The following is a 26678-nucleotide window of genomic DNA, read 5'->3' on the forward strand; positions in this document are numbered from 1 at the left end:
AGTTCACTACACCAATATATTGGGAGGGCAGCACATTTTCATGTAAAGGAATACATGTATCTTTAGTGTATACCAAAGTGAAAGTGTAAACACTCTATTTGTGATGCAACTTTATCACCAGTGATAGGGTGACCATCGTGATAGCTGAGATTTTTTTTAAGGGTATCATAGCATATGTTTTTAAAGTAATGTCTGGTAGTATAGAAATGATAGTTATAGGGAGATGTGTCATCTAGAGAAGGCAGATCTCCCCAGCAGAGTTTCAGTTCAGTACCTGGTCCTTAGCTGTGGTCAGGCTGTGGGGATAGGTGTCATGCTAACTCGACTCATAAGGTACCCGTTTACAAAAAAACAAAAATGGAATGCCAGTTAAGAAAATCACAGTGAAACACATAGTTAAGCAGACAAGCTATTCATGCTTGTTGCTCTCTGGGAAAACTTTATAATACAGTTGAAATACAAGCAAAAGGTTGCTTGGTAAATAAAAGAAACTTGCAGGGGCAGTTATCTGAATGGTCTTATTTTGAAGGTGGGAGAAGGAAGTTTGCTTGTGTACTATATTCAGAGTTCTACTCTGGGTGTGAGTGATGAGTAGGTGGAACACAGGGAACAGAGACTCTGTTGGCACTGAAGGACCTGGCCACCTGGTGAGAATAAGTGCGGTTCCCTAAGCCTAGAGACAAAGCTTACTCTAAGGGAACTGGTACGAGAGATTTGGAATGCTTCATTAGTAAGTACTGTTTAGTGGAAATGGTTTTTGACATGCATTAGAATGCTATAATAATTTTTTTTTTTGAACCTGCAGGTTCTCCTGAAAAGAAAATTGAACATTCATCCATGGATGAAGAAAACAGCTCTACAATCCCTATCAAGGATAGAAAGACAAGTCCATTATCTAAAGACCACCGGGCTGGAAAGAAAAACTCAGTGAATTCATCACTACAGGGTCAAGTGCAGAAGGGAGATGATGAATCTGAAAGTGATTTTGAATCAGATCCCCCTTCTCCTAAGAGCAGTGAAGAGGAAGAGCAAGAGGATGAAGAAATTCTTCAGGGAGAACAGGGAGATTTCAATGATGATGATACTGAACCAGAAAATCTGGGTCATAGGCCCCTCCTCATGGACTCTGAAGATGAGGAAGAGGAGGAGAAACACAGCTCTGATTCTGAGTATGAACAGGCCAAAACCAAGTACAGTGATGGGAGCCCTGCCTACAGAGCCAAATCTGGCAGTGGGCCAGTCCAGGATCCTAATGTAACGCTCATCAGCCCAACCCAGCTACCCTGTGATGCTGCAGTGCAGACCCCCAAAGACGAGTTTGATGTGTTTGGCGCCGTCCCATTCTTTGCAGTGCGTGCTGAACAGCCCCAACAAAGGGAAAATGAAAAGAACCTCTCTCAACAGACCTATTTTCCTAGTGTGGGACTGGAGCAAGAGGAATTTGATGTATTCACAAAGGCACCCTTTAGCAAAAAGGTGAACATACAAGACGGCCGTGCAGTGGGGCCTGAAGCGCAGACTCTCTCAGGTTGTCCCAAAAGTATAGATATATTTGGCTCCACTCCATTTCAGCCCTTTCCCACATCCACAAGTAAAAGTGACATCCACGAGGACGTTTTTGGGCTTGTGCCCTTTGAGGAAATAACTGGGAGTCAGCAGCAAAAGGTTAAACAGCGTAGCTTACAGAAACTGTCTTCGCGCCAAAGGCGCACCAAACAGGATTTGTCCAAAAGTAACGGGAAGCGGCACCACGGCACGCCGACCGGCACAAAGAAGACCATGAAGCCCACCTACCGCACTCCAGAGAGGGCCCGCAGGCACAAAAAGGTGGGCCGCCGAGACTCTCAAAGCAGCAATGAATTTTTAACCATCTCAGACTCCAAGGAGAACATCAGTGTTACGCTGACTGATGGGAAAGACAGAGGGAATGTCCTGCCTCCCGAGGAGAGTCTGTTGGACCCCTTTGGGGCCAAGCCCTTCCACCCCCCAGATCTGCAGTGGCACCCTCCACATCAGGGCCTCAGTGACCTCCGCGCAGACCATAATCCCGTGCTGCCCGGGCGGCAAAGACCCAATTCACTCCATGGGTCATTCCATAGTGCAGATGCGTTGAAAATGGATGATTTTGGTGCCGTCCCCTTTACAGAACTTGTGGTGCAAAGCATTACTTCACCTCAGTCCCAACAGTCCCAGTCAGTTGAATTAGACCCATTTGGTGCTGCTCCATTTCCTTCTAAACAGTAGATACTTCTGATGGACTTGGTGTTAACCCTGTTTCAAAAAAGTATGAATAGTTTTATGAATTTGAAAGAAAATTGATTTGTATAGCCCTTTATATAATTCATTCTTACAGGTCAATCAGAATAGGTGATTTTTAAATAAACCAAATAGAAAAAGGAAGTATCTCCACAGGGTAGTGACTCGGTGTCTCTTCCACACAGGAAGAGAGGGAGCTGAACTGGAAGCTCTGACCCAGGGTTTCAGCTACGGGCTTGATGAGAGCACAGACATCCAGGGAAAGCATGTGGCTTGTTTCCCATTTTTTAGCCGTTGAAGAGGGACTGGGAAGCTGAGTTATTTTTATACTAGAATGTCACTTTTAGGTGCATGCCCTAGGCTCATTCCAGAAGCCAGCATTAAAGCTGAGGTTATCTGTACAAATACAGTTTGCACTTGTGGGCTTTTTAAAGATCTCTTCTAACTTCCACACAGTAAAACAACTTTATTCTCATAAAGAATCAGAAAGTTATAATCTGGAGAATGCAGAGATTTTAGTTCTTATACCTTTCTCTACAAAGCAGAGCCAGAAGTAATTATTGTGCCTGAAACTTTTATTTTTAAAAACAAGTGCCATTAATATGGAATATCTACATAGAAGCCTAGAACAAAAAGAAAAAATAACAATACTTGAGGAATATTTAGTATTCAGCTTTTGAATAGCTTCTTCCTCAAAACTTACACTATCATGTCCCTAACAAAGTAGTTTATTGAAAAACTGGGAGTGAAGACAAAGGTTATACAGAACTTTTATTTCAGGAAAAAAAAAAACATGTAGCTGAAACCCTGAGTTTTTCAGATGTTTACAATGTAAAATCATGTTGCATTTAATAATGTACTTTATTAAATTACCACCTTCACCAAATATATTCCCGAAGTCACGAGCGACAGTTTTTCATTTAGGTTTGGAGGGCGGAGTAGTTTTAATGAAGTGCACAGAGCAGTGAAAGCCACAAGCCTTACATGCAGGGCTCTCAGCTCCTGCCGCAAGTACCTCGGCACTGGCACTGACGAGCGAGATCTTAACGATGGCTGTAAGTGTGAGATGATGAGGGACTCGTGTGTTAACTCTGCTGGTTGACTGTGTCTTTAGTGAAAAGAACCCAGCTATCAAATTGCCTTTTTTTTTTATATCACAAATCCTAATTAGAAACTTGAGATTTTTATAGAAATTGTCTAATGAGATAGAAATTATATATATGAATGTGAATTTAGTATCTGTGCTTCTGTCTTCAAGTATTTTAAGTTATAATACACTTAAAATAACTGTCCTTCCCTATAATTGCCTTTCCCTATCAAATTAACATTTAGAAGTTTCTAGAACTGTTAAAGGTTATTTACGAAAAGGGTGGAAACTCTTATCACCTGGCACTCTCCTTGATTGCTGTATTTTAAATTAATTCTCTTTGAACCCAATTAAAATGTGTTTTATGAGTAATCATATTACTGATAGAATCCCTTAATTATAGTGTCCCAATGGGGATGAGCTATGTGCTTGTTTTCACAGTTCTGAACTTGGAAAGAAGCAAGGTATGTGTAACTATACCATATATTCATTTTTTTTATTGCTTCTCTTTTCTGTTTTAAAACAAACATTTGTGGACAAACAGGGAAGCAATGTGTGAATCAGAGCTAGCAGAGGCAGACCAAGCATGACGTTACTGCGTCCGAGTTACACTCTTAGAGCCTGACTGTACCCACGACTGGTCCTGTGCCAAAGGCAAATAGTGTTTGCACGTGTTGTCTTTTTTTTTTTTTTTCTGACTCTCAGGTTGATTAATACTGCTAATGCAAATGCTTAAGTAGATGTTTTAAAAATCTTCACAAAGTAGATTCAAGGGATACTTTCTTTTAAAAGTGAAGACTTGATGATTACATATAGTAAACTCATGAACTACCAAGTAGGTTTGTATCAAACAGAAGAATTTTTTTTTTTAATGATAATCTGTTGGTTGATGTGCACAGTATGCTTCTTTGACTATTTTAGTCCTTGGCCTTGGTCTCTGCTAGACTTCATGAATTTTGTAGTTAGAAGGGCTGGTGGGTGAGTTAGTGTGGTCTCCGTAGGATGTAAGCATGAAATATCTAGACTCTGACACCAGGCCTTGCTTACATTTTCTTTTCATCAATACACTGAATATTTTTTAATGACTTAGACACTGACAGACACTTTGGCTTGTAATGTTGGCTGCATTCTAAGGAAACAGCATTGACATTGTTTAAAATATTTACATTCTTACATTTCTTATGTCACAGCCCAGTGACTTCCCTCCTTTCAGATTATAGCTCAGAGGAAACACTTAGGATTCAGTGGGGGACACCGTGGGATGGAAGTGGGGAGATTCCCATGTGCTGAGGCAGGGGCATTTTCCCAAGCAGTGTGGGTTCAGGACCGCTCTCTGTCCTCAGTCATCTCCTCCTACTTCTGTTAGCGTGTAGGTGACTCTGTGTGGCCGATGTCCCGACATTCCCTTAAGAGAATTATGAGAACATCGCTCCAAAGGCATGTGGAAAAGTTTAACAGCACCCAGTGAAAGTTTGGCTCTAAAGCAGGATGGTCCAATTCTTGTTTGAGGAAGGAAGGGTGAATAGAAATTATTTCCCTACTATTAATCAAGTGTCCTCTGTGCTTCTCTAGCATGTTAAATAGTTGTAACTCTAAACCTGTAATACTTGAACATCACTAAGGGAAGTTAAATATGAAGCTAGCAAAAATCTGAGGCCAAAGTTATTTTTTTTTTGCCCTAACAGCTTTAATCATGCTTGTTGATTTTGAGTAATCTATAGAAGTGGACCATTTGCTTAATTATTTTAGTAGTGTCACTTCAGCAAAATGTTAATTTTAAAGATTAACTTTTATGGCATTGAAGAATGTATCTGTTGAGGCACAGTTGCTTGGTATATACATATTAAGTGGAGGAGAAAGGGTTGTAGGCTGCATGAAATTTTAACTGACCAGAATATTTATTCAAAAGTATCCGTCAGGGACATGGTGTAAATGTTCCACCGCCCGCCCCTCCCCTGTGTGTGTGCGTGTGGGCACAGCGATGATGATATTCAGGACTGTAGATAAAAGCACCTTTTTGCTCTCCCCTGTTTGTTGTTTAACAGTGTGATAGGCTGTTGTCCTCATCTTGCTGGAGGAAAAGACTAAGGTGAGCCCACTCTTCTGCTTTGATGTTCCTCAGGCAGGGTGGTTTTCTCACTATTCAGCTACTCTGCTTGTTTATTTTAGGTTTGGTACTGCATATAAGCATTGCTAGAAGGTACATGTGTATTACTATCACTAGTCCTGAGGAGTGTGGGTACCTTTATTTTAATATATGTAGAATGTTCATTACACCTTTTTTTAAGCAAAATTATTCATTTTAGGTTCACTATTGAGCAGACAAATCTACTGTGAGAATGAGTGGCGTATTTACTGTGAGAGTAACAGAAATGAGTTTATTTGAAAACTTATACACACTGGTGTTTATATATTAAGATAAATGTATGAACACACACATACACACACCTGCCACATCTCTCTTCGGGGGAGTTAATGTGAATTTTTAGTTTAAATAGAATTGCACCCACAATCATGATGAAAAGAACTTTCACTCCTAGAGAGGGTTTACAGAAGCCACTAAAAGAATATGGTAGACAGGTGAAAATGCAAAGGGCCATCATTTAGGGTTATTTTTATTTAAAAACTTGCGCTACTTTTGAAAGAATTGTTTTTATTATTATACTCTTTGTGATTGAAAGTCATCTAATAGTAAGCAGTATGGTAATAGTAAACTGCTTTTTAATTGCTGGCAAACAGCTTTAAGTGCACTTTCTTTGATTACACTTCCATTTTCTGTTAAACTTGAATTTTCTGAAGCCTTTTATGTACCACTAAGCAAATAACTTTAACTTTTAATAAGCCTGATTTACATCTTTATTATATTTCTAATTGTTATAAAATGTACTTTCTAAGTAACTTCAATTCAAATATAGGTGGGAAACTGTTCTGAGGTAGAACCAGTTGCTTTTTTTCTTCCTATATCTACTTAAGCACTAACTGATTTTACTACTTTGCCTTGACATTGCTTATTCCTATTGGATGAATGCTGTCCCCCATTCACTTTGTGTTGTTTGAAATGTAAAGTTATTTTCTTACTGTATTTATCATACCTGTTTTAATAATCTGCTTTCTTTAAATGCAATAAATCCCAAATGAATTGCATATTCTTTATAATCAGTGACTTTGGAGTTTTTCATTTTTTGTCTTATTAAAAATTTTGGTTGTAAACTTCAGTTCTTTCCCTCATACCACAGACATTAAGCACCAATTCAGTACCAGCTGGTGGAAGAGAAAATGAATAGGATTAGATCTCTGTTCTGAGAGGAGCTCACAGTTTAGATCCAAGGAAGAAAACCCATTTTGACCTAGCATTTTTGCAATAAAAATGCTTAATAGCACAGTTTGTTCAGGACTACAATTACTGACAACTTACGATAAAGGTAAAGCAAAAACATAAGACTCTGAAGGAAGTTTTGAGTGTTTGGCATAGTTTTTGCATTATGTATAAATTTTTAAACTCTTTAAAAACTTAAAATCTGGTTAAATAAAATATTGTAAACCTTGATTATGTCAAAAAGATGCTTTTGCAAGATAAAGAGAAAACCTGTTTATTGGATTGCTGGACCAGGTTGGGGGTCAAAGTCACAATACCTTTAATGTTATGTATTATTCCACAAACTGGTGTCTTTAGATTGGTGGCTTGTGGAAAGATTCATCTTGTTTGTTACGAACTTTTTTGTTGAAGTAGTAACATTTATCTAAAGTTATGTGGGAAAATAAGGGTTTAATGTCTTTTTAACAAGTGGTACAAAGGAACAAAATATCACAAATCAGAAGTTATATTAAAAAAACCATGTGGAGCAGACCACCATTCAAATTCAGTTCCAGTTAACTTCTTTAGACACACACACACACATGCTTCGACTGCAGCTATTTATGTTGAATAGCTAATCCCTTAAAGGAAGTCCAGCTGCAGCCTCCTATGTAAGATACAGCTAATATTCTCATATCGGAGGCATGAGTTTTTGAGTGTTATTTGTTGCACATTTAGATAGTTCACTTTTGTTTCAGATGCTCAGTGATGTGGCAGTTACTGTGTTCTGTAGTGTTTCTGATCCCAGATTTACAGAGCAGGACTACGTCCTTGGTGGCTATCAGTCCTGCCCTCTAAAGATGAAAGTTTTACATTTCACAAGAGACCCCTACTGCTACTCCTTTTCCCTTCGGAGAACATTCTCTAAAAGGACATTTAAGTTTTGGATCCTTATCTCCCTACTCTACTCAGAAAGTAGGGTACAGAATTTGAATTGCTTCTGTGCCTCTTTTCAATATAAGCACATTTGTGCTAATGCATGTAGAAGACACTTCTGCCCCTCCTCTAACAGCTGAGCTGACTCTTCACATACTGTGGCAGGAGGGGAAGTACCTGGAACGATGATTTTGGGTGGACATGGACCTACTCAGCTCAGCAGCTGGCAGAAATCCGGAAGTGCAGGCTTTGCCCCTTGACATTTAATATAGGGCAAAGGATATCTCTCGGTAGGTACCTGCCAAATGGAGAGTTGTACAGCCTTATGCCAGTCAATCAGTCTTCAAATGGGTTACTTTGTCCAGGTGGGATGGCGTAAGGTGTGACATGTAGTCCCTGAATCTTCATTCCTGGTTCTAAAATACGATTTTGAAGCTGTTATGTATTATAAAGAATGACAAGTGGCACTTTATATATTTAGTAAACCAGTTTATTTACATAATAACATTTTGCCATGCAGCTTGTGAATTGCACTCAGTTGAATGACAAAGAAGACAAGCACTATTTTGCTATTTAAAAATGCCTTTATATAGAAAGATAATTGTCTCTTAAATGAGTTAACTACAACCTTATAAATCACTACAGACAATTTAAAACAGCGATGGATAATTTTAAAATGTAAAGTCCTTCAGTAAAGAGCTTCTATAGTTTACATATTGGTAAAATTAAAACCAATCTTTTTAGCAGTGTAGCTGAATAGTGTACTTTTAATCCAATTTTAATTAGTAAAACAAAAATAACTTAAATATACATTATTACTGGCTCAGATTTGTAGGCAATTTTTAAATAGTTATTCTTTAATGTTAACAATGTCTTAAAAATTTTGCCAGTAGTGATGTGCACACAGTACGTGGTCAATAAATGCTGATATACAGAAGTGTTTATAGTGGACAGCAATCCACATTCATTCATTCCCTACATTATAATAAATACATCATAGTAAAGATAAGAATGAGAAAAGATAGCTCTCTTAACAATATTTGACACTTTCATGAGAAAATGAAATGTTTACATGGTCTAATTCTCCTGACCTTTTCAATTCAAAAAACAGTCTTAAACACATTATGCTTTTTATCTATTCAGATGACAAGTACTAAATAACTCATACACTGACCCAAAAAAGGAATATTTTTAAAAATTAAAATAAACCTTAATGTTCAATATGTTTTTGAGAAGATTTTTATAACAAAAATGGTGTCAGACCTAACATAACTAGACTTCGCCTTCCTTCATTTTTAAATTAATTGTAAAGAGTCATTGTTTGGCCAAAATGACAAAGTGTCTTTTAAAGAAATAATATCATGTACCCAGTAAGGGATGTTACAAGGAAAATATATCATCGTTACATCAAAATCTTCTATTCAGCCCCCGAATCAAACCAGGCCCTAGGAGATAAAGCAGCTATCTCCACAGCAGTGTTCCATCATGAGAACGGCGTGTCCCTGGCCTAGTGGGGAAAACTTTCCTTGCTGAGGTACCATGCTCGTGCATGGGGGGGGTTTATATTCCCAAAAACGCTACACTGAAAAATATACAAAATTTTATAGATGCATAAACTGAGGCACATTAAAGTTAACATTCCTAGTATCATATGTACAAATGGCATTTTGGGAATAAGCGTTCATGGTCAGTCAACACTTCCGATATTTAGTAATTCCAAGGTCCTCAAGATACACCAATATTTAAAGCAGCTCATGTTAACCCATTAAGAAACTTGGGTAGTATTTTCTATTCCAATAAACAACATGTTTTTATAAGTGACTGCTTTAAGGGATTTAATTTAGGCATATGAAAAAGACCAAAGAACAAGAGTGTTATGTTTTAAGATAGGGCATTGAGACCTGTTTTTTAAGTATATACGATAAAATGCCAATTTAATGTCTCAGAGCACAGGTGAATAATACACCATCGAATGGGGCATCTGCATGACTTTGTTCTAAGGCTTAAGGTTCATTGCAGGGTCAAGACTGGGCCATCTGGACTCTGGCCTTGGAAGTAGCACCCATATAGCCGGGAACCCCACCATCAGGGCAGTCAGGACTGCAAATTCAGAGAGGGGCGAGCTCTGCTGCAGCAGGGGTGTGGAACCGTAAATCTGCAATCTGCTGACAAGAGTTCAATTATTACATGGACTAAAGAATATTATTTGAAATTGAAAAGCTTAAATGGCTAATTACTTGTTATCAGACTATAGAATTTGTCACCTGATCACGTACTCAGTTTTTAATGAATTCTTATCTGATGGGAAATGGTAATGCAAGTTCTTTCCTCAACTCAACACCTCTTTCAACTTAAAGAAGAGGTTTACAGTTTTTGTTCTAGCAAACTAAAAAATCCACGTTCCTAGGGAGAAGAGAACCCACAACTAAAGAAAGTATCTTATGTGCCAGTTTCTCACAAATCATGTAGTTAAAAGCTAGTGATGATCTGAAATCACTATCCTAGCTCGTGTTAAGCATAGGCTATTGCAACCCTTGCCTTGATTAGGCACTTGAACTTGATCATCTACTAAAATACTTTCAGTTAAAGGAATCACATAGGATGACTCCATTTTATAATGGAGGTGAGCCCTTCCTAAGGAAATTAAGCTGGTGTTAAGTGAAATGATTACTATTTCTACACTAGTTTCACATTCACTGGTATTCAGATGTTTCTTTTGAATGCCAACTAATTTTTACTTTCTGGAGAAGCGGCAAATTAGTAGTTTTAAGGGCCTATAAAGCAGTTACTATTACAGATCCAGAAGTGTACTTTTCCAGTTTTATAAAGCATCACTCATGAGATATTAAACAGGAAAAAGGAAAAACTAAGGGGCTCTTAGAAATATTGGGGTATACAACTCCCCGTTACATATTGCTTAACAACTGAACACACCAGGTGGCCATACCTGAATTCACAAGGGAGAAACATAGTCTGGACAAGGCTTGCTGTGTCTGTACTGCATGACATACACTGTGGACTGATGCCACCAGTACAACATCACCACTGCCAGGATGTGCCATATTTGGTGGCTTGAACCGAGGTAGTTGAGTTGTCCTGGAAAGGAAGGTCGAGGGAAAGAATGTTGATTGTAATATTTTGACATTAGAATTGAAATAAATTTTTATTTTTGGCCTTGGAAGTACAGCTCAGCAACAGAAAGATTTTGGTAGTCTCGGAGCACATGGAAGCTGGCTGTAGATTAATTCAGAGCCAAATGTTTTTTAAGAAAGGATAAATTCATTTTTGAGTCTAATTTTAAGGTTTTATTCATAAGGTACACTGGTGAATTTTAGAAATACTATTCCAAATGTGTTCTAAAAAAATCTAACTTGGTTAATTTCAGGAATTTGACTTTTAACCTCCCATGTCTCAATTTATATCTGTGGAATAAAGGACATTCCATGTGAGAAGCAGAGGAAATCCATGCTATGCACCGAGGAGTTGATATGAAGCACACACATTTTTGTGTTTGGCTGTAAGTCTGCTATGAGCACTGTTTATTTCAAGCAGGTGTGTAAAGAGAACACTCAAATCTGAACTTTGAGTTATCAGACTGATGAAATAATCTGCAAAATGTAATTAGTGATAGGTTATTTAAGGTTGGTTAGTTCACATACAATTTAGGAGAATTGTTTCTCTTTGTGATTAAAGGTTAAATCCCAAGGAGATTAAATAAACATGCAGGATGCTTCTTCAAAAAATACAGAACCATAGAAATTTAAGTGGAAATAACTTTCTTACCATAGGTGTTCCTATGGTAATGTAATGTAAACCAATATACTATGTAGATTTTAAAGTATAAGTCAACAGAATTCTCTTGGTAAGGGTCTTAGCCCTTTTTTTGTGTCATGGACCTCTTTGACAGTCTAATCAAGCCCACAGGTTCATTTAAAAAAAGAAACTAGAATACAGAGGATTAAAAAGAGAACTGACTATACTGTAACACAAGCTCCACAGATCTATTAAATTCTGTCCATGGACACCTGGGAGATGCCCGGAGTCACCGATGCCGTTGTGATGTTTATGTAGTGTTAAAATTTTAACCTGAGCTGAAAAGTAAGTTCTTAGGTTTAAGTTTTTGGATTTTACGGTATTCATGCACCATTTCACCACCAATGCACACGCTTCTCTTTAGTCAGGTCATAAATGAGGACCAGTTGGACAAGGTTTCGAAGCTGTTTATTTATGAACATCTGGGATGATCACTTTTATCATGGTCTCCCTACCTGCACTGCTCAAAGGTACCTCGGGCACATTTTATATCAAGTTGATCTTGCAGAAATGTTAAGTAACATAGCATTTGACCTTTTATAAGTGCCTATATTAGACAACTGGGAACTCCTGAGTATTTTAAGGCCTAAAAATGCTAGAGAACTTTCATGGTTTAATTTTCTACATGTCTGTGATGAAGAAACAATTTTTTAAAAGAATTATTATAACGCGGTACAAAAATGTTTTACCAGAACTGTCTGCTAAGGGAAATTCCAGCCCTGTCTTGGGGAGTATGGGTGGCCTTCAAATCAGGGATATGTCCTAATTATGTTCCCAAATCCTCCTGTTTACAACACCCAGGTTCTCTGTATTCCACTCTTATGGAAACTCAGTGGTAAAAACCGAGTGCACAGAGGAATGCCTGAGGCTCTCCTGTCTATTCATTCTCCAGATCAGGGTTTCTCGTCTTTTCTTTTTCCCCTACACATGTGAGGAGCAGCACAGTCCTGTCTTCAGTTCACTGCGGAAGTGATTCTCAACCCAGGGAGAAGAGCTGCAGTCTGCAGTTTGAATTAAACTGCTCCCCTACTTGCGGCCCCACACTGACAACTCACTGCTTTGAAGTGCTCTGTCATTCTTGACTCAGCCAAAGGTCACCTGGACTTACATCACCCCGCATCTTATTAAAGCACAGATTTCATTTATGGGACTGAGGTTGAGGGACATCATTACAATAATTGCTAACATTTACTGAGTGCTTATTACTTTTTTAAAAAGATTTTATTTATTTTTAGAGAGGGAAGGAAGGGAGAAAGAGAGAACGAGAGAAACATCAATGTGCGGTTGCTGGGGGCCATGGCCTGCAACCCAGGCATGTGCCCTGACTGGGAATAGAACCTGCGATACTTTGGTTCACAGCCTGCACTCAATCCACTGAGCTACGCCAGCCAGGGCTGAGTGCTTACTACTTGTGAGGAAATGTGCTAAATCTAATCCTCACAATAACCCCATGAAAGAAAGTATAATCTCCAGGTATCAGATGAGGAAACAAGCAAGAAAGCCTAAGTAACGTGTTTAGTTTATGCAGCTACTGAGTGTCCATGTGGGATCTGAACCCAAGTAGCCTTTACCTGTTTTATAGAACCTCATTATGGACAGATTGTGAAGTGATCCCAACCCTGGCTTCTATTCATTATTCTCTTCTTATTTGTAATTTTACATGTCTCTGCATCTACAAATTAATTTTTAAGACTACGTTGGTATATAAAGAAATAAATGGTAATTGATGATTAGTGCTCCACAAAAAACAGTGGCTGGGAGTCAGAAGACTTGTCACTAGTTCGCAATTGTGAAATGGTAACCACACCTACTGGACCCAATTCACACTGTAAGGATGCAAGGAAAAATTGGTGAAACCTTTGAAAGTTAAAAGTTTAGGTAACATCTGAGAATAGGAGAGCTCTTCCATAATCAATAATGTTGGGAAAAAAAACCAAATCTAAGTCTATACATCAACCATGTAGTTAGAATAAAATTATGAAATCAGCGTGAAAGCAGTACCTACCTGGAAAGTAGCGCTCTGGAACTTTGGAAACGTAGAACAGGAAAGCCAGAAGAGCGATCACGTACATCACAACCACACGGGGTGCAAAGTCCTGAAAAGCAAAAGCATGCTGTTCACAGATCTTCCTACTGGGACTGAAATTCCAATTTACTGTGAATCCGATTTACAGATGGAACTCATAGGTAGACTGCAATTAAGTCTGTTAAATCTGAATTGCTTTTGCAGATAGTCTCCAATAATAGAAATCTCATTCCTAATCCTGCACAAGAGTGGAACACAGAGCATGCCCCAAAGATTAGCATACTAAAGGAGACAGAGCCTTAACAAGGCAGAAGATGCTACAATCTACAGCTCCATCTACAATATAGGTATATGGACGAAGCACTTAGAGGATGGAGTTACCAGACGAATAAGCAAAGAGCCTGAAGACCAGGGACTGGTAGCTAGAAAGGCCCGAAGTACGGCCCAATAATGAAATCTGTGCCACCCTCCCAGGAAAGTGGTCTTGTTGAATACTACTGTGAACCAGTCCATCTCACAGCTCTACTGGAAAGCTTTTCCTTGCCCTAAGAAAATTAGCCACCTATAATTTGTATGTATTGTTCCTAATTCTGGATATAAACCAATTTACCAATAAGTCACTTAAGAAATAAAGACAAGTTACTTTTCTTCCCTCTTCAAATACCCGAGAATTATCATGGCCCTCTCTACATTCCAGATTCTTAGAATAACCAACCTAGATTTCTCAAACATTCTAGAACACAACTCCAACCTACCTCTAAGAATTAGCCCTTCTGGAACTTTTCTTTGGTTAAGTGCATTTATTTCCACCTTTTAAAATCCTTTGAAATTTCTCTGGAAGTGTCCCTTCGCTTCTCCCCTGGAATGATCTGTGAGCTTGTTGGGGTTCCATCTCTGAGAACCACTACCTTCCTATGCCATATTTCTGCTTTAAGATTTCTGCACATGGGAGAGTTCCCATTTTTTCTGAGCTCTCTAATGTACACTGCCTTAATGGGTCTAGTTTTTTTTTTGTTATTATAAACTTAAAAGGAATGTGTCACTTAATCCCGAAATTTTGGTCACTTCTATGTCAACAGTTATTAATTTCTGGTTAGAATTAAACTCGAGTGGCAGCTCCCTATTCCATTTTCTTTACTTATTTTCAGGAAATCACATTGTCAGAAAATAATGTTTTCATGAATAGCAGGATCACTTAAGTTCCTCATCACTATCGTCTCATCTTTCTGTTTTTTTTTTTTTAAATCCTTACCTGAGGACATGCTTATTGATTTTAGAGAAAAGGAAGGAGGAGGGAGAGAGAGACAGAGAGAGAAACATCAATGTGAGAAACACTGAGTGGCTGCCTCCCCTATGAGCTCTGATTAGGGACTGAACCCACAACATAGGTATGTGCCCTGACTGGGAATCGAACTCATGACCTTTTGGTCTATAGGATGATGCTCCAAACAACCAAGCCACACCAGCCAGGGCTCTTCCTATTTCCTAGTCTTAGGAAGAAAGCATCACACTTGTCCTCAAGTTGGCAAAGTGGACAGATTATATCTCTCAATTCACTACATCACAGAACTTTCTCTTTTTAGTTCTATATCCAAATGTTTTCCATCATGCTGTTGCCAACTTCATGTAAGTATATGTAAGCCTACCACATCTAAAAAAAAATCTGATTCTTTTTAATACATGTTATTTAAACTCCCATATTCCCGGGGAAGTTCCTACTGCAGAAAGTGTGATTTCTGCTAGATTTTGGGGCATGTTTACTTATGTTAAAAATTCTCAACTTTACTCTCTAGTGCATACTTAAATCATTTCTTTATGGATCTCTAAAAAATATTGGATTTCTAATCTTATTTTCAAGAATATTCAGCAGTTATCACTGAGATTCTTTCTAGTGAATTTCAACTATGTCCCCATCATCTCTAACTCTAATAGCTCCTATTTCTCAATATATTCTCTTTGCTGGGTCAAATATGCTTCCATGCTACAGCTACCAATACAGTAATGATTTTCAAGTCTTAATGACTCGTCTCAAACTCTAACCTAAATTTTATAAACTGTCTCTACTTATATATCCCACAGGTACCTCAAACTCAACAGGTCCAAGAGAAAAATCGTTCCCAACTCTTCCTCCTCTACACACACACACACACACACACACAAAACAATGACTGCTCCTACTTCTGTACTGGAGTTAATTACCACTGGTGGTATCCTCGCCTCAGCTGACAAAGCTAGAAAAGTGCAAGTCATCCTCTACAGGTAAGGACTCAGGCACTTACATGCTTGGGGTAAGAGAAAGAGAATTAAGAATGTATTACTTCACAGAAAGCCACCTCAGAAAAAAATGGTAGGTAGACTTTATTTTGGTTCCTGCAAGGTATGCTTATCTGTATAGGCATAAAAATTATGGCATCAACATATCATTATAGACATGCTCTCAAATGACAAAGACCCATCCGCTTGGCCTAATACTACTTTACCCTAAAGGAATAAAATTGAAAGGACGCAAAAACATGGGAAAAACATGGACTGCATTGAACCTACCTGTACAATAGGAGCACCCAGCCCTCCATTGAGCCAAACCCAGTGAAGAGTAGGAATCACTCCATATCCCGAAACAGAACAGAAGATGATGGAACGGAGCCTCTGCCACTGCTGGGTGAGGTAATTGGGATGGATCTGCGCGAAGAACACGGCCAGGATCATGGCCAGCACCGTGACCAAGTACACCTGACGCCAGTACTGCAACAGAAGGCAATCGAGTTTTAGTTGTTGTTAATAAGGGAAGGAAAAAGTGATTTTGGCTTCCACATTACACATTCCAAACTATTTACTTGGCATTTTCATATCTGAACATGATTACCTTCCTTTCTTAAAAACATGCATGTTCTACACAACTGTTTTAGGTTTCTCAGGATGACATACAAATTTCAAAGTGAGCTGGTTAAGAGATCACATTTATCATGTGAAACATGATCTGAGGACCTATGATATGCTAGGGACAATTTATGTCCCGCAGAAACAAAGATGACTACGACATGGGCTTGCTCAGTGGGTGCACTCACAGGCTATGGGAGGGGCAAACATGGAAACATGGGATTATAGTCTGAGTACATAACTGCAGTATCAACAGAATGGTGCAGAACCACAGAAGAGGGAGCAATCAGTGTTACCTAGAGTAGCTAAAAAATGTCTCGCAACGGAGATGACATTTAAGCTGGGTCTTGAAGAATATATGAGATTTTGTGGGAGGAGGAAGCTCTCGAGGGAAAAACAACATAGCCAGCACACGCAGCCACATGCGGCAGGGGAATTTGAGAAGGGAGGCCAAAAGGCAGGTGTCCCGGCAGGCTAAGTATTTGGAACTTGACCACATTGGCACCGGGGGAATAGAGTTCTTTACAAATGGGGTGACCTGGCTGTTTTCAAATCGACTTATTAGAAAGAGAACTCTGACATCAATGTAGAAAAGAATGAGACTGACAGGAAGTCAGCTATAAGATATAAGGATAACTGACTCGACGAGTGAATAGGAGCTTGGGTTCTTGTTGAACAAGGAAGATGGATCCATATCACATCTCCCAAATGTGGGCACCACATTTGGGAGGCATTTTTGAAACAAAGTCTTATTGGCTGACTGGATGTGTCACAGAGCAGCAGAGGATGGCTTGACTGTTTCTAGTATGATAGGCTACACACATACCTTCTATTTATGCAGAAAATGAACAAAACGATCTAAATGTGGGATGTGTGGATGTGTGTTGGAGGAAAAAATAGGGGGCATGAAAGAATGTTTATTTAAAAGTATGTTAGGTTTGAAGAGCTATTAGAGCATTTAGGTCTCTAAATGAGCAGTTGAAACCTGGTTTTGAAGCACAGAAGTTAGCATCTCATGGATGGAGTTCTTAACCTGGACTCCAGGGACTTCTGTGGGGCTATTAGCTTCCTGAAATCACATGTGAAATTGTTTGGTTACTTTGTACCCAGATGTACATATGCCTTGATGGGTCTATAGTGTGCAATCTCATTCTCAAAGCAGCCTATATTCCCTAAAAGGTAAAGAGCCACTATAACAAGTGAATATTTGGAAAAGATTACATACCAGAGGGAAGAACATTTTCCCTGTAAATGATCATGGACTGTATCACCTTGTACAGTTCTATTTTCTCTTTAATCTATCCTGACTTCTAGTTTTTCTGAAGAGATTTACAAAAAGTACCTGATCTCTTTGATTATGTGGTATGTTTCTAAAGACATAAGCAGAAAACAAGCTTCAGAGAAATGCAGAATAAGACAAGCAGAAACAATTCAAATACTACATGACTGTACTCACTACACCCCTAGTTGGCATAGTCCCTCTAAATTTTTTAAAAACAAACAGTTTCATGCAAAACTAACAGGTTTGAAGGCTGAGCAGGACATAAATTCTACTACTAAAGTAAAATCAATTTATAATAAGTTAATTGCATATATATATTTAATTATATACTTAGGTTCCAAACTAATTAGGCCTAAAGAGCAAATGGCTTCCTTGTAAGTGGCTATAACACAAGCTCTTCCATTCAAACCAAATTTATGTGCTAGTTTTTTTTATACTGCTGCTATGTTGACAGTTTTCTATGATTGTGTAGCAACAAAGTCTACACAAAAAACTTCTTATTCTTCTGTAAGTTAATTATGTGCTTATTCAGAATTTCAAAGGAACAATGGTGAGAAGACCCGGACCTATATGAAAGGTAGAATGAAAAATGTTTTAAATTACTTACATTATTACAATAAAATGCATAAAATACTCCAGAGACATAGCAGCCCAGTATTCCAATAGAAATTCCTGCGTAATCTAATGCCATCCATCTTCGACAGGTTTTTTCTGATCGATGGCAGGAAAAAAGATGATAGCCCACAGAGCAAAGCATACAGACCTATGGCAAACAAAACAAAAATAACTGAAAGTGAAACAAAAAGTTAAAGTGAAACACAAAGACATTAAACGAACTCATGTGCAATGTTCAGGAAGTGGTTAGGCCGGCCCAGGCTCTCCAGTCAGACACACCTGGGCTCGGCGCTCAGCCCCGGGCCTCGAGCCGGGCAGCCACGCCACCTCTCTAGGCCTCCGTTCCCTCGTGGGTGACACGGGGATAGCAATCACATGAAGAAAAAGATTTAAGTGATAGCTATCTTATAATATAAAAATTTAAAATAAATGGCACAATAGTAGAAAAATTATGCAATGTGTTTTAAAAATATTCACTGAGGTTTATTTTGATCCATGAATGAGTTTTCTTTGCAAAAAAGGATTTATTATATAAGTAACATATGTCCTTAAAAGAGGTCAAAGAACAGAATTGTATGAGGTTAAAAAGTAAACCCCTCCTGTTCAAATCTATTCCCCAAAGGTAGCCACTCATAACAGTTACGTCCTTTCAGGTATTTTCAATGAGTATATCAAGACGTATAATATATAAATGTACCCGCACAAACAATACCAATACACTGTTCTGAGATTAATCAAATGGAATCACTTTAAACATTCTGTTCTGAAGTCTGCTTTTGTCATTTAAGATTTTTCATGTCTGTATGAGATTTCATTGTGTAGTTTACTTTGTTGTATCCAAGAAAAAGTAATTATGACTTTTGTTTATATAATTGTCAAACTGAGAGCAAACTAATCTGATTCAATGGGCTGCTCTGAAAACGGCTAAGATTTCTATGGCCGAACTCCCTCCAGACATTAAATCCCTGCTGTGTGTCACGCACTGGGAATACAAGGATGAAACCTTTACTCTCAGACAGTTTTCCCTGAAACAAGTGAACAAGTGACGTAAGGAGTCCTATAGGAAAAGTCAGTGCAGAGCACAACGAGGAAACGGGGGAGGGCACTGGCTCTATGGGTGTGTGAATCTGGGAGGTGGGAGCGGTGGGTGGACACACCTGACCTAAATGGTAAAAAGCTGATCTGACATTCCTCAAGGACATAAACAAGGATGTGCACGTGGTCACTGGGAGGTTCACAGGAAAGCAACGTGTTGAGAAACAGAACCATTAAGCAGTGTCATGTGGCCTTCTCCATGACACAATGATGAAAAGTTACAAACATCAAGAGGTTTCAACTTCAATATTACGGGCTAGTCATGATACTACTGAAGATGGTAAGTGCCCCTTACAGAGAGGCTGAGAGACGAGGCTACAGAGGGAGCCTTGGGGCGCACTGACCGGAGCCCACGCTAGGCCAGTGACAGTGGGGGTGGAGACGACAGGGCAGATAAACAGTATGAAGTAGGTCAAACTGATAAATATTTGTAAGTAACTGCTGAGGCACATAAATGGTCATCTAGCTGCTCCATAATTGGGTCATTAAACCTACTTGGCCCCATAGCATTAATATCAATATTCAAAACAATGCACCTTGCCACAGTCTCGGTCCTTCATCCAGTCTAAAATCCTTATTCATCTATGGCTTTGGCTAAGTTACAAGTCAGTTTACTGGCCCAACTAAACATAATTCTAGAAGCCTGGTTATTTGTTTTGTCAGATTATCCTTGAGATTAAACACAGTCAATCCAGAAAAGTATCGAAGTATATTCTCACTGAAAGGGAAAGACCTCATTGTCACAATGTTTACTGACAACATGGCACGCAGAGATGAGCACAGCCTGGACACGGGTACACAGGTGGGCGGGCGGGCAGGCGGCAGGCTGTGCACACAGAATGTCCGGAGGACTTTTAACCCAAATTTCAAATGTGGTTACCTCTGGGAAGTGGAATTTCAAGTGACTTTCACTTTTTTCCATATACATTTTTGTTTGCTTGATGTTTTTCATGGGTATACCTTATAGTGGTAATAAAAAACAACGATAAAGCTAATTTCTTTGTGGACAATAAAAGAGGAAGCACTACAGTATTGAAGAGAAAGTATCATACATAGCATTAATAGAGAACACTGAATTTTTAGTTTTAGGTTAACCTACACTTAGTGCTGTATTTTGCCTTGTATAATACGCACCCACAGTTTTATGCACATTATACAGGGAATTATTATACCCATGTATAATGCACAACCTTACTTTCCCCTAAAAAATTTGGGTGAAAAAGTGCGTATTATACATGGAAAAATACAGTATGTCCTCTTTTAAAGGGATGTGTTATTGTTAGTTTCCTTTAAAAAACTGACTGAAAAGTGATCTGGCACATTGAGTATGTTTGTTTTCTTCTGTAAAATGTCTCACTCCATCAGGGTAGACAGATAGTGGGACATCCTACATCTGAACTCCTTGGCACAATAGCCAGGTATCTCTGGCTCCTGCCTACCTCTCCAACCTCACCCTTCTCAATTCTCTCCCCCAGGATCTGACTACAAAGTCCAATGACTGTAAGTCCAGAAAGTGCTAAGCTGTCTCTTGCTTCTGGGCCTTTATAAAAACTGTTTTTTCTACTTAAATGCCCTGCCTCACTCTTCCTTCTGCCCTCCTCCCTGAGCGACCTGATCTTTATGCCAGGTTGGTTTTGTTCAGTGTGGTATTCCTGATGCCTAGCTTAGTGCCTGGATTTAGATAGGAGGCATTTAAAAATGTTTGTGGAACTGAATGTAAATGAACTGGATCCAAGTAAAGACGCTCTCAGATGCTACTATAAGACAGAAAGACCTCTGAGAAAGTTCAGAGCCCCTGAAATCACATTCTATTATTCAGAATGCACCCTATTAATTTGGTTCGGGGGAAAGCACTGAGTGTATAAAACGAGTATAAGTGAAAAGAGAAAAAAATATGTTTTAAAAATTAAATGTAAATCAATATTAACACACATTATGGTTTACCATGCTACGTGCTGATTCAAAGAATTTGGGAGACCTGGGTGAACAAGTGATATGTATAATTTCATAAAAATAACAGAAATGATATTTTCAAGTGGGAAGATGTACTTACTTATCTTTAGCAAGTTTTATAGTAACAAAAAGATCATTGTACTGCCAGTTAGGAGACCAGGATTTTATTATGCTGTTGAATAATCTTAGGCAGATCACTGTAATACTTCAGGTGCTTCTTTATTGACAGTTTTGTAATCATTTCATCTTTATAATTTTGTAATGCCTTGTTTATTTAGACAACATATGAAAATTAGTATGTATTCTCCAAACTAACATCAGCTGAGGCTAGGCAGTAAAGGGATAAAGGGCAGGCCCTAGGGGTAGAAAACATGTGAGATTCTCAAAGCAGGTAATATCCACATAACTAAGAGGAGAGTAAAAACTAGTGTTGCTCATTAATGATTATTGAGAGCACCTCGGTCTGTGTTAAGGTATATCTAAAATTTTAACTATGAAGTAATTGATTCATTTTAAAACTAGTGATGGATTCTAAGAGATATTTAGGTTTCAATCAGGACAAGAATTAAACATGAGAAAGAATACCTTAAAAAATACTTAAAAGTTAGTTTTCTAATAATAATGTAAAAATACACAGTATTCTTTCAAAGGACTTTAAAATATTCTAAAAACTAGAATTCTAAAATAAAAAGTGTTGGCGGGGGGGGGGGGATATTTCTGATATGTTTCTTAATCATTTAATTCCAAAGTTTTAATTTGAGTCAAAAGGTGAAGGTCTGAAATTAAATCACACGTAACAAAAGCAACATCTGTGCAGCCTGCTTACAGATTCACCTTGCAAATTGAGTAGTAACAGGTTAACTGCAGGGGGTGCTGGCCTATGTTTGGAGGATGTGGGATGACACCATTTTCTTTTCATTTTTATGATTTTCTGTACTTTGTGAAGTTTTTTAAAACATAATATCAACAGGATTTTGGTCCACATGTTTTCTTTTTTAGAATTATCAGTTTGAAAACTATTAATACAACTTCTAAAGGCTGTATTTAATACTATTATAGACTTTTGAAGAAAAATGCTAAAGAACTAACAAATATAAGAGGTAGGAGGAGAAAGTGAAGTAGGGTTTGAAATCAGGCAAATGTAAAAGGACCAAAGGAAATTAACGTTAAAGGAACAGAAAAGGTCAATACCAGCAAAACAAGACATTACAGCTACGATGGTATGGAAACAGCAAATACAAAAATCACACATACAAATAGGAAAAAGATGAGAAATCCTCAACAAGTTTTAAGCAGACACTAGTATCCTACTTCAGTGAAAACATAGTACAATCACAGATTCCTACGCTTGTATTAATCTTAAAGGAGAGATGTCTAAAAAGGGAAGGAGAAAAGGAAACAAAGAAATGTTCTCAATCTTTAAAACTTACTAGATTTCAAATATGCTCCAATAATAACATCCAAACACACTTTCATAAAACATACTTTTTGTGTTTATACTATAATAGCGAGTAAGCTAACCTATATGCTATTTTGGGGCTTTTAAAGCAAGTGGTGGGTATGAAGTAAGGTCACCTGCCCAAGCTTCTCTGACTCAAAGTCTCTTTACCAGTAAGAGTGTTTGTGAAATGACTTACCTGGAAGCAGAAAAGACAAATAGAACAAATTACAAAATCTTCTCTGGAGGCACTTGCCGAAGGTAACACAGATGTCATGTCATATATTCCCAGTGTGAAGAAGAGAAAGAAACCCAGCAGGTGACTCCAGATGTTGACTGTCTCATTAGATAAAATGAACAAACTGGAAAACAAACAAACAGAAAAAACCATGCAGTTCAGAATCAAAGTGGCTCACTCACTGTCAGCATTTAAAAGGGTAGGGCCAATTTTTCTGGGTTACCCAACACTTGTTACTTTAAGCCCTTAACCGCAAGAGCCTTTCTAAATCTGATACACCATTTAGTCTGATTACTCTCTCTCCAAGTTTCTTCACAACCAATCTTAGGATCTTAGAGGTTTTTTTGGTGCTCACCTGTATTACCATATTGACCATTTTCTTCCTCACATAATAGTTATTCATGGATAAATTCCATGTCACTGCCAGTCTATTAACTCCCTGATGACTGGCACCACCCGTCTTTGTGATACCACTGTTTCAAGCACAGTGCCTTGTTTAAATTCAATCCTAAATGTCTGCAGAAATAAGTGTGCAGATTAAAACTGGTATTAGCTAGCATACTTTGATGTTCAATAATAAATCTCTGAAAACCTTCTAAGTGTTAGGCACAAACTTAAAATACCTTTTTCGTATTCACTAAATGCAAATACAAAATTAACTGGACTTGAGAGAAGGAGAATGAAGACAAACTGATTCACTGGAAATACCTTTAAGACAGGAATGCTGAACAACTCAGCTATGATTGTTTTGAAACCATACCATTTTCCAGGTGGCATGTTCATTTTAGGAACAATAGGTTGGTTACTTTTAATATCGGTACTATTTGCTGTCTTTCAAAATGCTGACCAACTGGTTTAAGTTTAAGTAGTTCTGGCAGCACTGGTGGCTGGTGTACCAGCCCGACCACAGGTCGAGCCCTGCAGTCCCTTCACCTCCTCGGTAACAAATTAGCTCTGTGGTCATGAGCAAGTCACTGAACCTCTGTGGCTTCAGGTTCTTCGTCTATAAAACAAGGAAGCTGGATTAGATGCTGCAAGTCCCTCCCAGCTCCTTCCTTAATTCTGTGAAATGTTTCTTCTGCTGGGGATAGAACTCATCTGATTATTTATTGAAAGGTGATATCATGACAAAAAATTAAAATACTCTTGCTTGCATTTTCTTGCAAAATATAATCTTTCTAAACTACGGTCTTCGACTTTCACTGATTCTGAATCCTTATCAGTAAGCGTTAACACATACCCCTCACCTACTGTGAATGGGCAGCGGTCACCATGGCTCTCATTTTCCCACATCAAAACCAGCAGGGTCTCATACGACCAAACCACCACCAAGAATAAAGTGAATCTTGTGTCATGAATTTCAGGCTTTATTCTTTACAAGCATCAGGTATAAAGACTACTTATATTGTGTGTGTTGGGGAGGGATAGGATGCAGGAATGTGAGAGAATACATGTAACTACAGGTCTGTGTTGACAATTAATACTATACTCTGCCGATTGCTTTAGAACTTCTCATTTTGTGAAACTCAGTGTAACCTGATTAACTGAACTGAGAGACACAAGCTTGGCATGTTCCTTCCAAGTAACAGAGTATTGGCAGAACAGTTGTGACACAATACTTCTCATTTCTAAAATCTGTCCTGGTCATGCCTGAGAGCTAAAAGAGAAGGTGACAGCTGAAACTTGGAAGACCAAGCTGGAGGGAAGAGCACTTAGAAGAATATCCCCAGTAGAGGACATACTCTTATTCTATGAGTAACTAGGCACAGATTCTGTTCAGCTTCAAAATCAATAATCATCTCCATCATCATCTGTTCATCTTTGAACTCAACAATCATGATGATAAAGTATGATCTGTTGTGTGTCTCTGAGGCCTGTGTAGGGTTTTACATATATAATCTCATTTAACCCATATTATTGTACTTACTGAAGTAGCTATTGTGATCATCCTCACTTTTGCAAATAGAGAAAATAAGGATCAGAGAGGTTAATTTTTGTTCAAGGTCCCACAGCTGTTAAGTGGCAGATCTGGATAGCCAAGTATTCTTTGACTCAGCAGTCTAAGAGCTAAAACACTAGATTTCACTTCTCTATCTAGAATGTTTGGAATCTAATATCAGAATGCAGAAGACCACTGCTAGGTGGGTATAAAATATTTAAGGCAACTCACCACCTACTCCATCCTTGTGGAGATTTACACACACAGCAGGACCCAGCTCTGATTTCTTGTGTAGTAACTTATGCACAGGAGGCATTAGGGAGGAAAAAATCACTCAGAATTCAAACTGTGAAGTCTGGTGTGCTACCCATTAAAGTCAAGAAGGGATGGACAGTGATGTTACCTTGTAACTGTGAGTCTTGGAAATACTACTTTCAAGATGGGGCAAAGGAAGTAGGTAAAGACCATGCTGAAAAGAGCAAGGATCAGACATGTGGTTGCTGCCTGAGCTATTCAACTGCCCACATTCCAGCACTGGGGTTTGTCTCTACAAAGACCTGGAGCTAGCCAACATCTGTATTAATTCTCTTGAAGTGGGATCAAGTATTTAAGTACATACAGTGAATTTTAACAGAAATTGTTAAAAATTAATTTAGCTCTCCTAAGAATTAACTTTTCCATTTTTTTTTTAAACCCAGGCTTTCAAGGTACTTTTGGTTTCAAAGATTTAGATGATGGAGAAATTCAGAGTTGCTTCTATAGTGCTCTAGGACAGTGTCCTTTATAGGCTCTCTTTGCTAACGTGCTTTTTTCCTACACAGCGTTTTTTCACAATGGTTATTATGTAATAGTGTAATTATCTTTTTAATGTGTGTCACTCAGGCTGGGCCTTAGTAGCGTCATGAAACAGGAACCCTGTCTGCTGTTCTCTGCACCACCTGGTTAAAGTCCCTGACCCACAGCAAGAGCTCCATAGTACCTACCGAATGAATCAGTCAGGGGTTTCTAAATATACACATATATACATGGCAATGTGAATTTGTTTCTTATTATACAGGCATTTATCTGATCCCAAAGGCCCGAATTTCTATAGGGTTGCTCTAAAAATAAAGCTTAGGTATACAGAGGGGCAAGTGCGGCCCAAGCACTGTCAGTGAGGGGTCCAAAGTAAATCCCAGCAGGCACCAAAAGGAATAAAAGATGTAAAAGCCCTCTGTAAACAGCAAAGCGCCAAAGGAGAGTTGGTAACCAAGATAATAGTTATCATTATTATTCTGGCGGCGGAGGAGGGAAGATAACGAGAGAGGAGAGGTGGCAGAAAAGGATGAAAAGGATGGTCAAGGAAAACAGCGGGGAAAGCAGCGGAGAGACCAGACAAAAACGGGGTAGGTGAGGAGGAGAGGCCGTCAGCGCGTCTCTCGGGCGCGCCCCGCGGAGGCGGCCAGACTGTACCTTTTGATGCACAGCCTGGAGGGCAGGTAAGCCCGGTAGCCGTCGGTGATGTACGGATTGTCCTTGAGGGACACGGGGATCTGCTCGTAAGTGTACAGACGAATGCCGCGGGGCACCAGGACCGGCCAGTACTGGTAACTGCCCAGCTCGATGTAATGCGCGCTCTTCAGCAGCTTCTGATGCATCCTCCCAAGCTGTCGCGGCTCCCCAACCGGGGAGCTCCCCCAGGCCCCGCCTCCCCGGGGAGGGGGCTTCGCTGCCGCAGCCCCCGCCCCGGAGCAGGCGGACGCAGCGGGAGCTCCTACGACGCCGCCGCTGCCCAGGCCCCGCTCCAAGCACACAGCGACTACCGGCGTCAGCGCCGCGGCTGACCGGC

The 26678-nt window shown here is 39.0% G+C and overlaps 2 protein-coding genes across 6 annotated transcripts in view; one reads left to right on the plus strand and one right to left on the minus strand.

The window, feature by feature from the left end:
* The window catches only part of BMP2K (BMP2 inducible kinase), a 118847-nt gene extending 114810 nt beyond the window's left edge, over positions 1-4037 (plus strand). For both annotated transcript variants that reach the window (XM_045857854.1, XM_045857855.1), the window contains one exon: positions 806-4037. In XM_045857854.1, coding sequence (XP_045713810.1) covers positions 806-2244 — 1439 coding nt within the window. In that variant the 3' untranslated portion in view covers positions 2245-4037. The remainder of the gene's footprint in view (positions 1-805) is intronic.
* PAQR3 (progestin and adipoQ receptor family member 3) lies at positions 2135-26662 on the minus strand. Of its 4 annotated transcripts, XR_006787866.1 has the most exons (8): positions 26303-26662; positions 22873-23035; positions 18180-18335; positions 15958-16155; positions 13393-13483; positions 10522-10670; positions 7873-7990; positions 2135-2271 (listed from the first exon to the last, which is right to left on the minus strand). XR_006787866.1 is itself a non-coding variant. In XM_045857858.1 (7 exons), the coding sequence occupies exons 1-6, from the start codon at positions 26485-26487 to the stop codon at positions 10528-10530; spliced, it is 936 nt and encodes a 311-aa protein (XP_045713814.1). In that variant the 5' UTR covers positions 26488-26662; the 3' UTR covers positions 2136-2271; positions 10522-10527. The 4 variants fall into 4 exon arrangements, 3 of the variants coding, with proteins under 3 accessions (XP_045713814.1, XP_045713813.1, XP_045713812.1); XM_045857858.1 differs by lacking the exon at positions 7873-7990 and having other exon boundaries at positions 2136-2271; XM_045857857.1 differs by lacking the exons at positions 2135-2271; positions 7873-7990 and adding an exon at positions 8049-9736.
* Positions 26663-26678: the final 16 nt, after the last annotated feature.

Source organism: Phyllostomus hastatus, unplaced genomic scaffold, assembly GCF_019186645.2.
Source record: "Phyllostomus hastatus isolate PE091 unplaced genomic scaffold, TTU_PhHast_1.1 phas_scaffold_1674, whole genome shotgun sequence".
NCBI classification, from domain to species: domain Eukaryota; kingdom Metazoa; phylum Chordata; class Mammalia; order Chiroptera; family Phyllostomidae; genus Phyllostomus; species Phyllostomus hastatus.

What these genes read in the sequence shown, in the direction of transcription:
- PAQR3 (XM_045857858.1), bottom strand. Translation starts at nt 26,487, where the DNA reads ATGCATCAGAAGCTGCTGAAGAGCGCGCATTACATCGAGCTGGGCAGT. An exon ending in TTTGTCTTTTCTGCTTCCAG is followed by an intron (nt 18,336 to 22,872) that starts GTAAGTCATTTC and finishes TGTTTGCCATAG; the next exon opens with GTCTGTATGCTTTGCTCTGT. An exon ending in ATGCATTTTATTGTAATAAT is followed by an intron (nt 16,156 to 18,179) that starts GTAAGTAATTTA and finishes CTTCTGTTGCAG; the next exon opens with TACTGGCGTCAGGTGTACTT.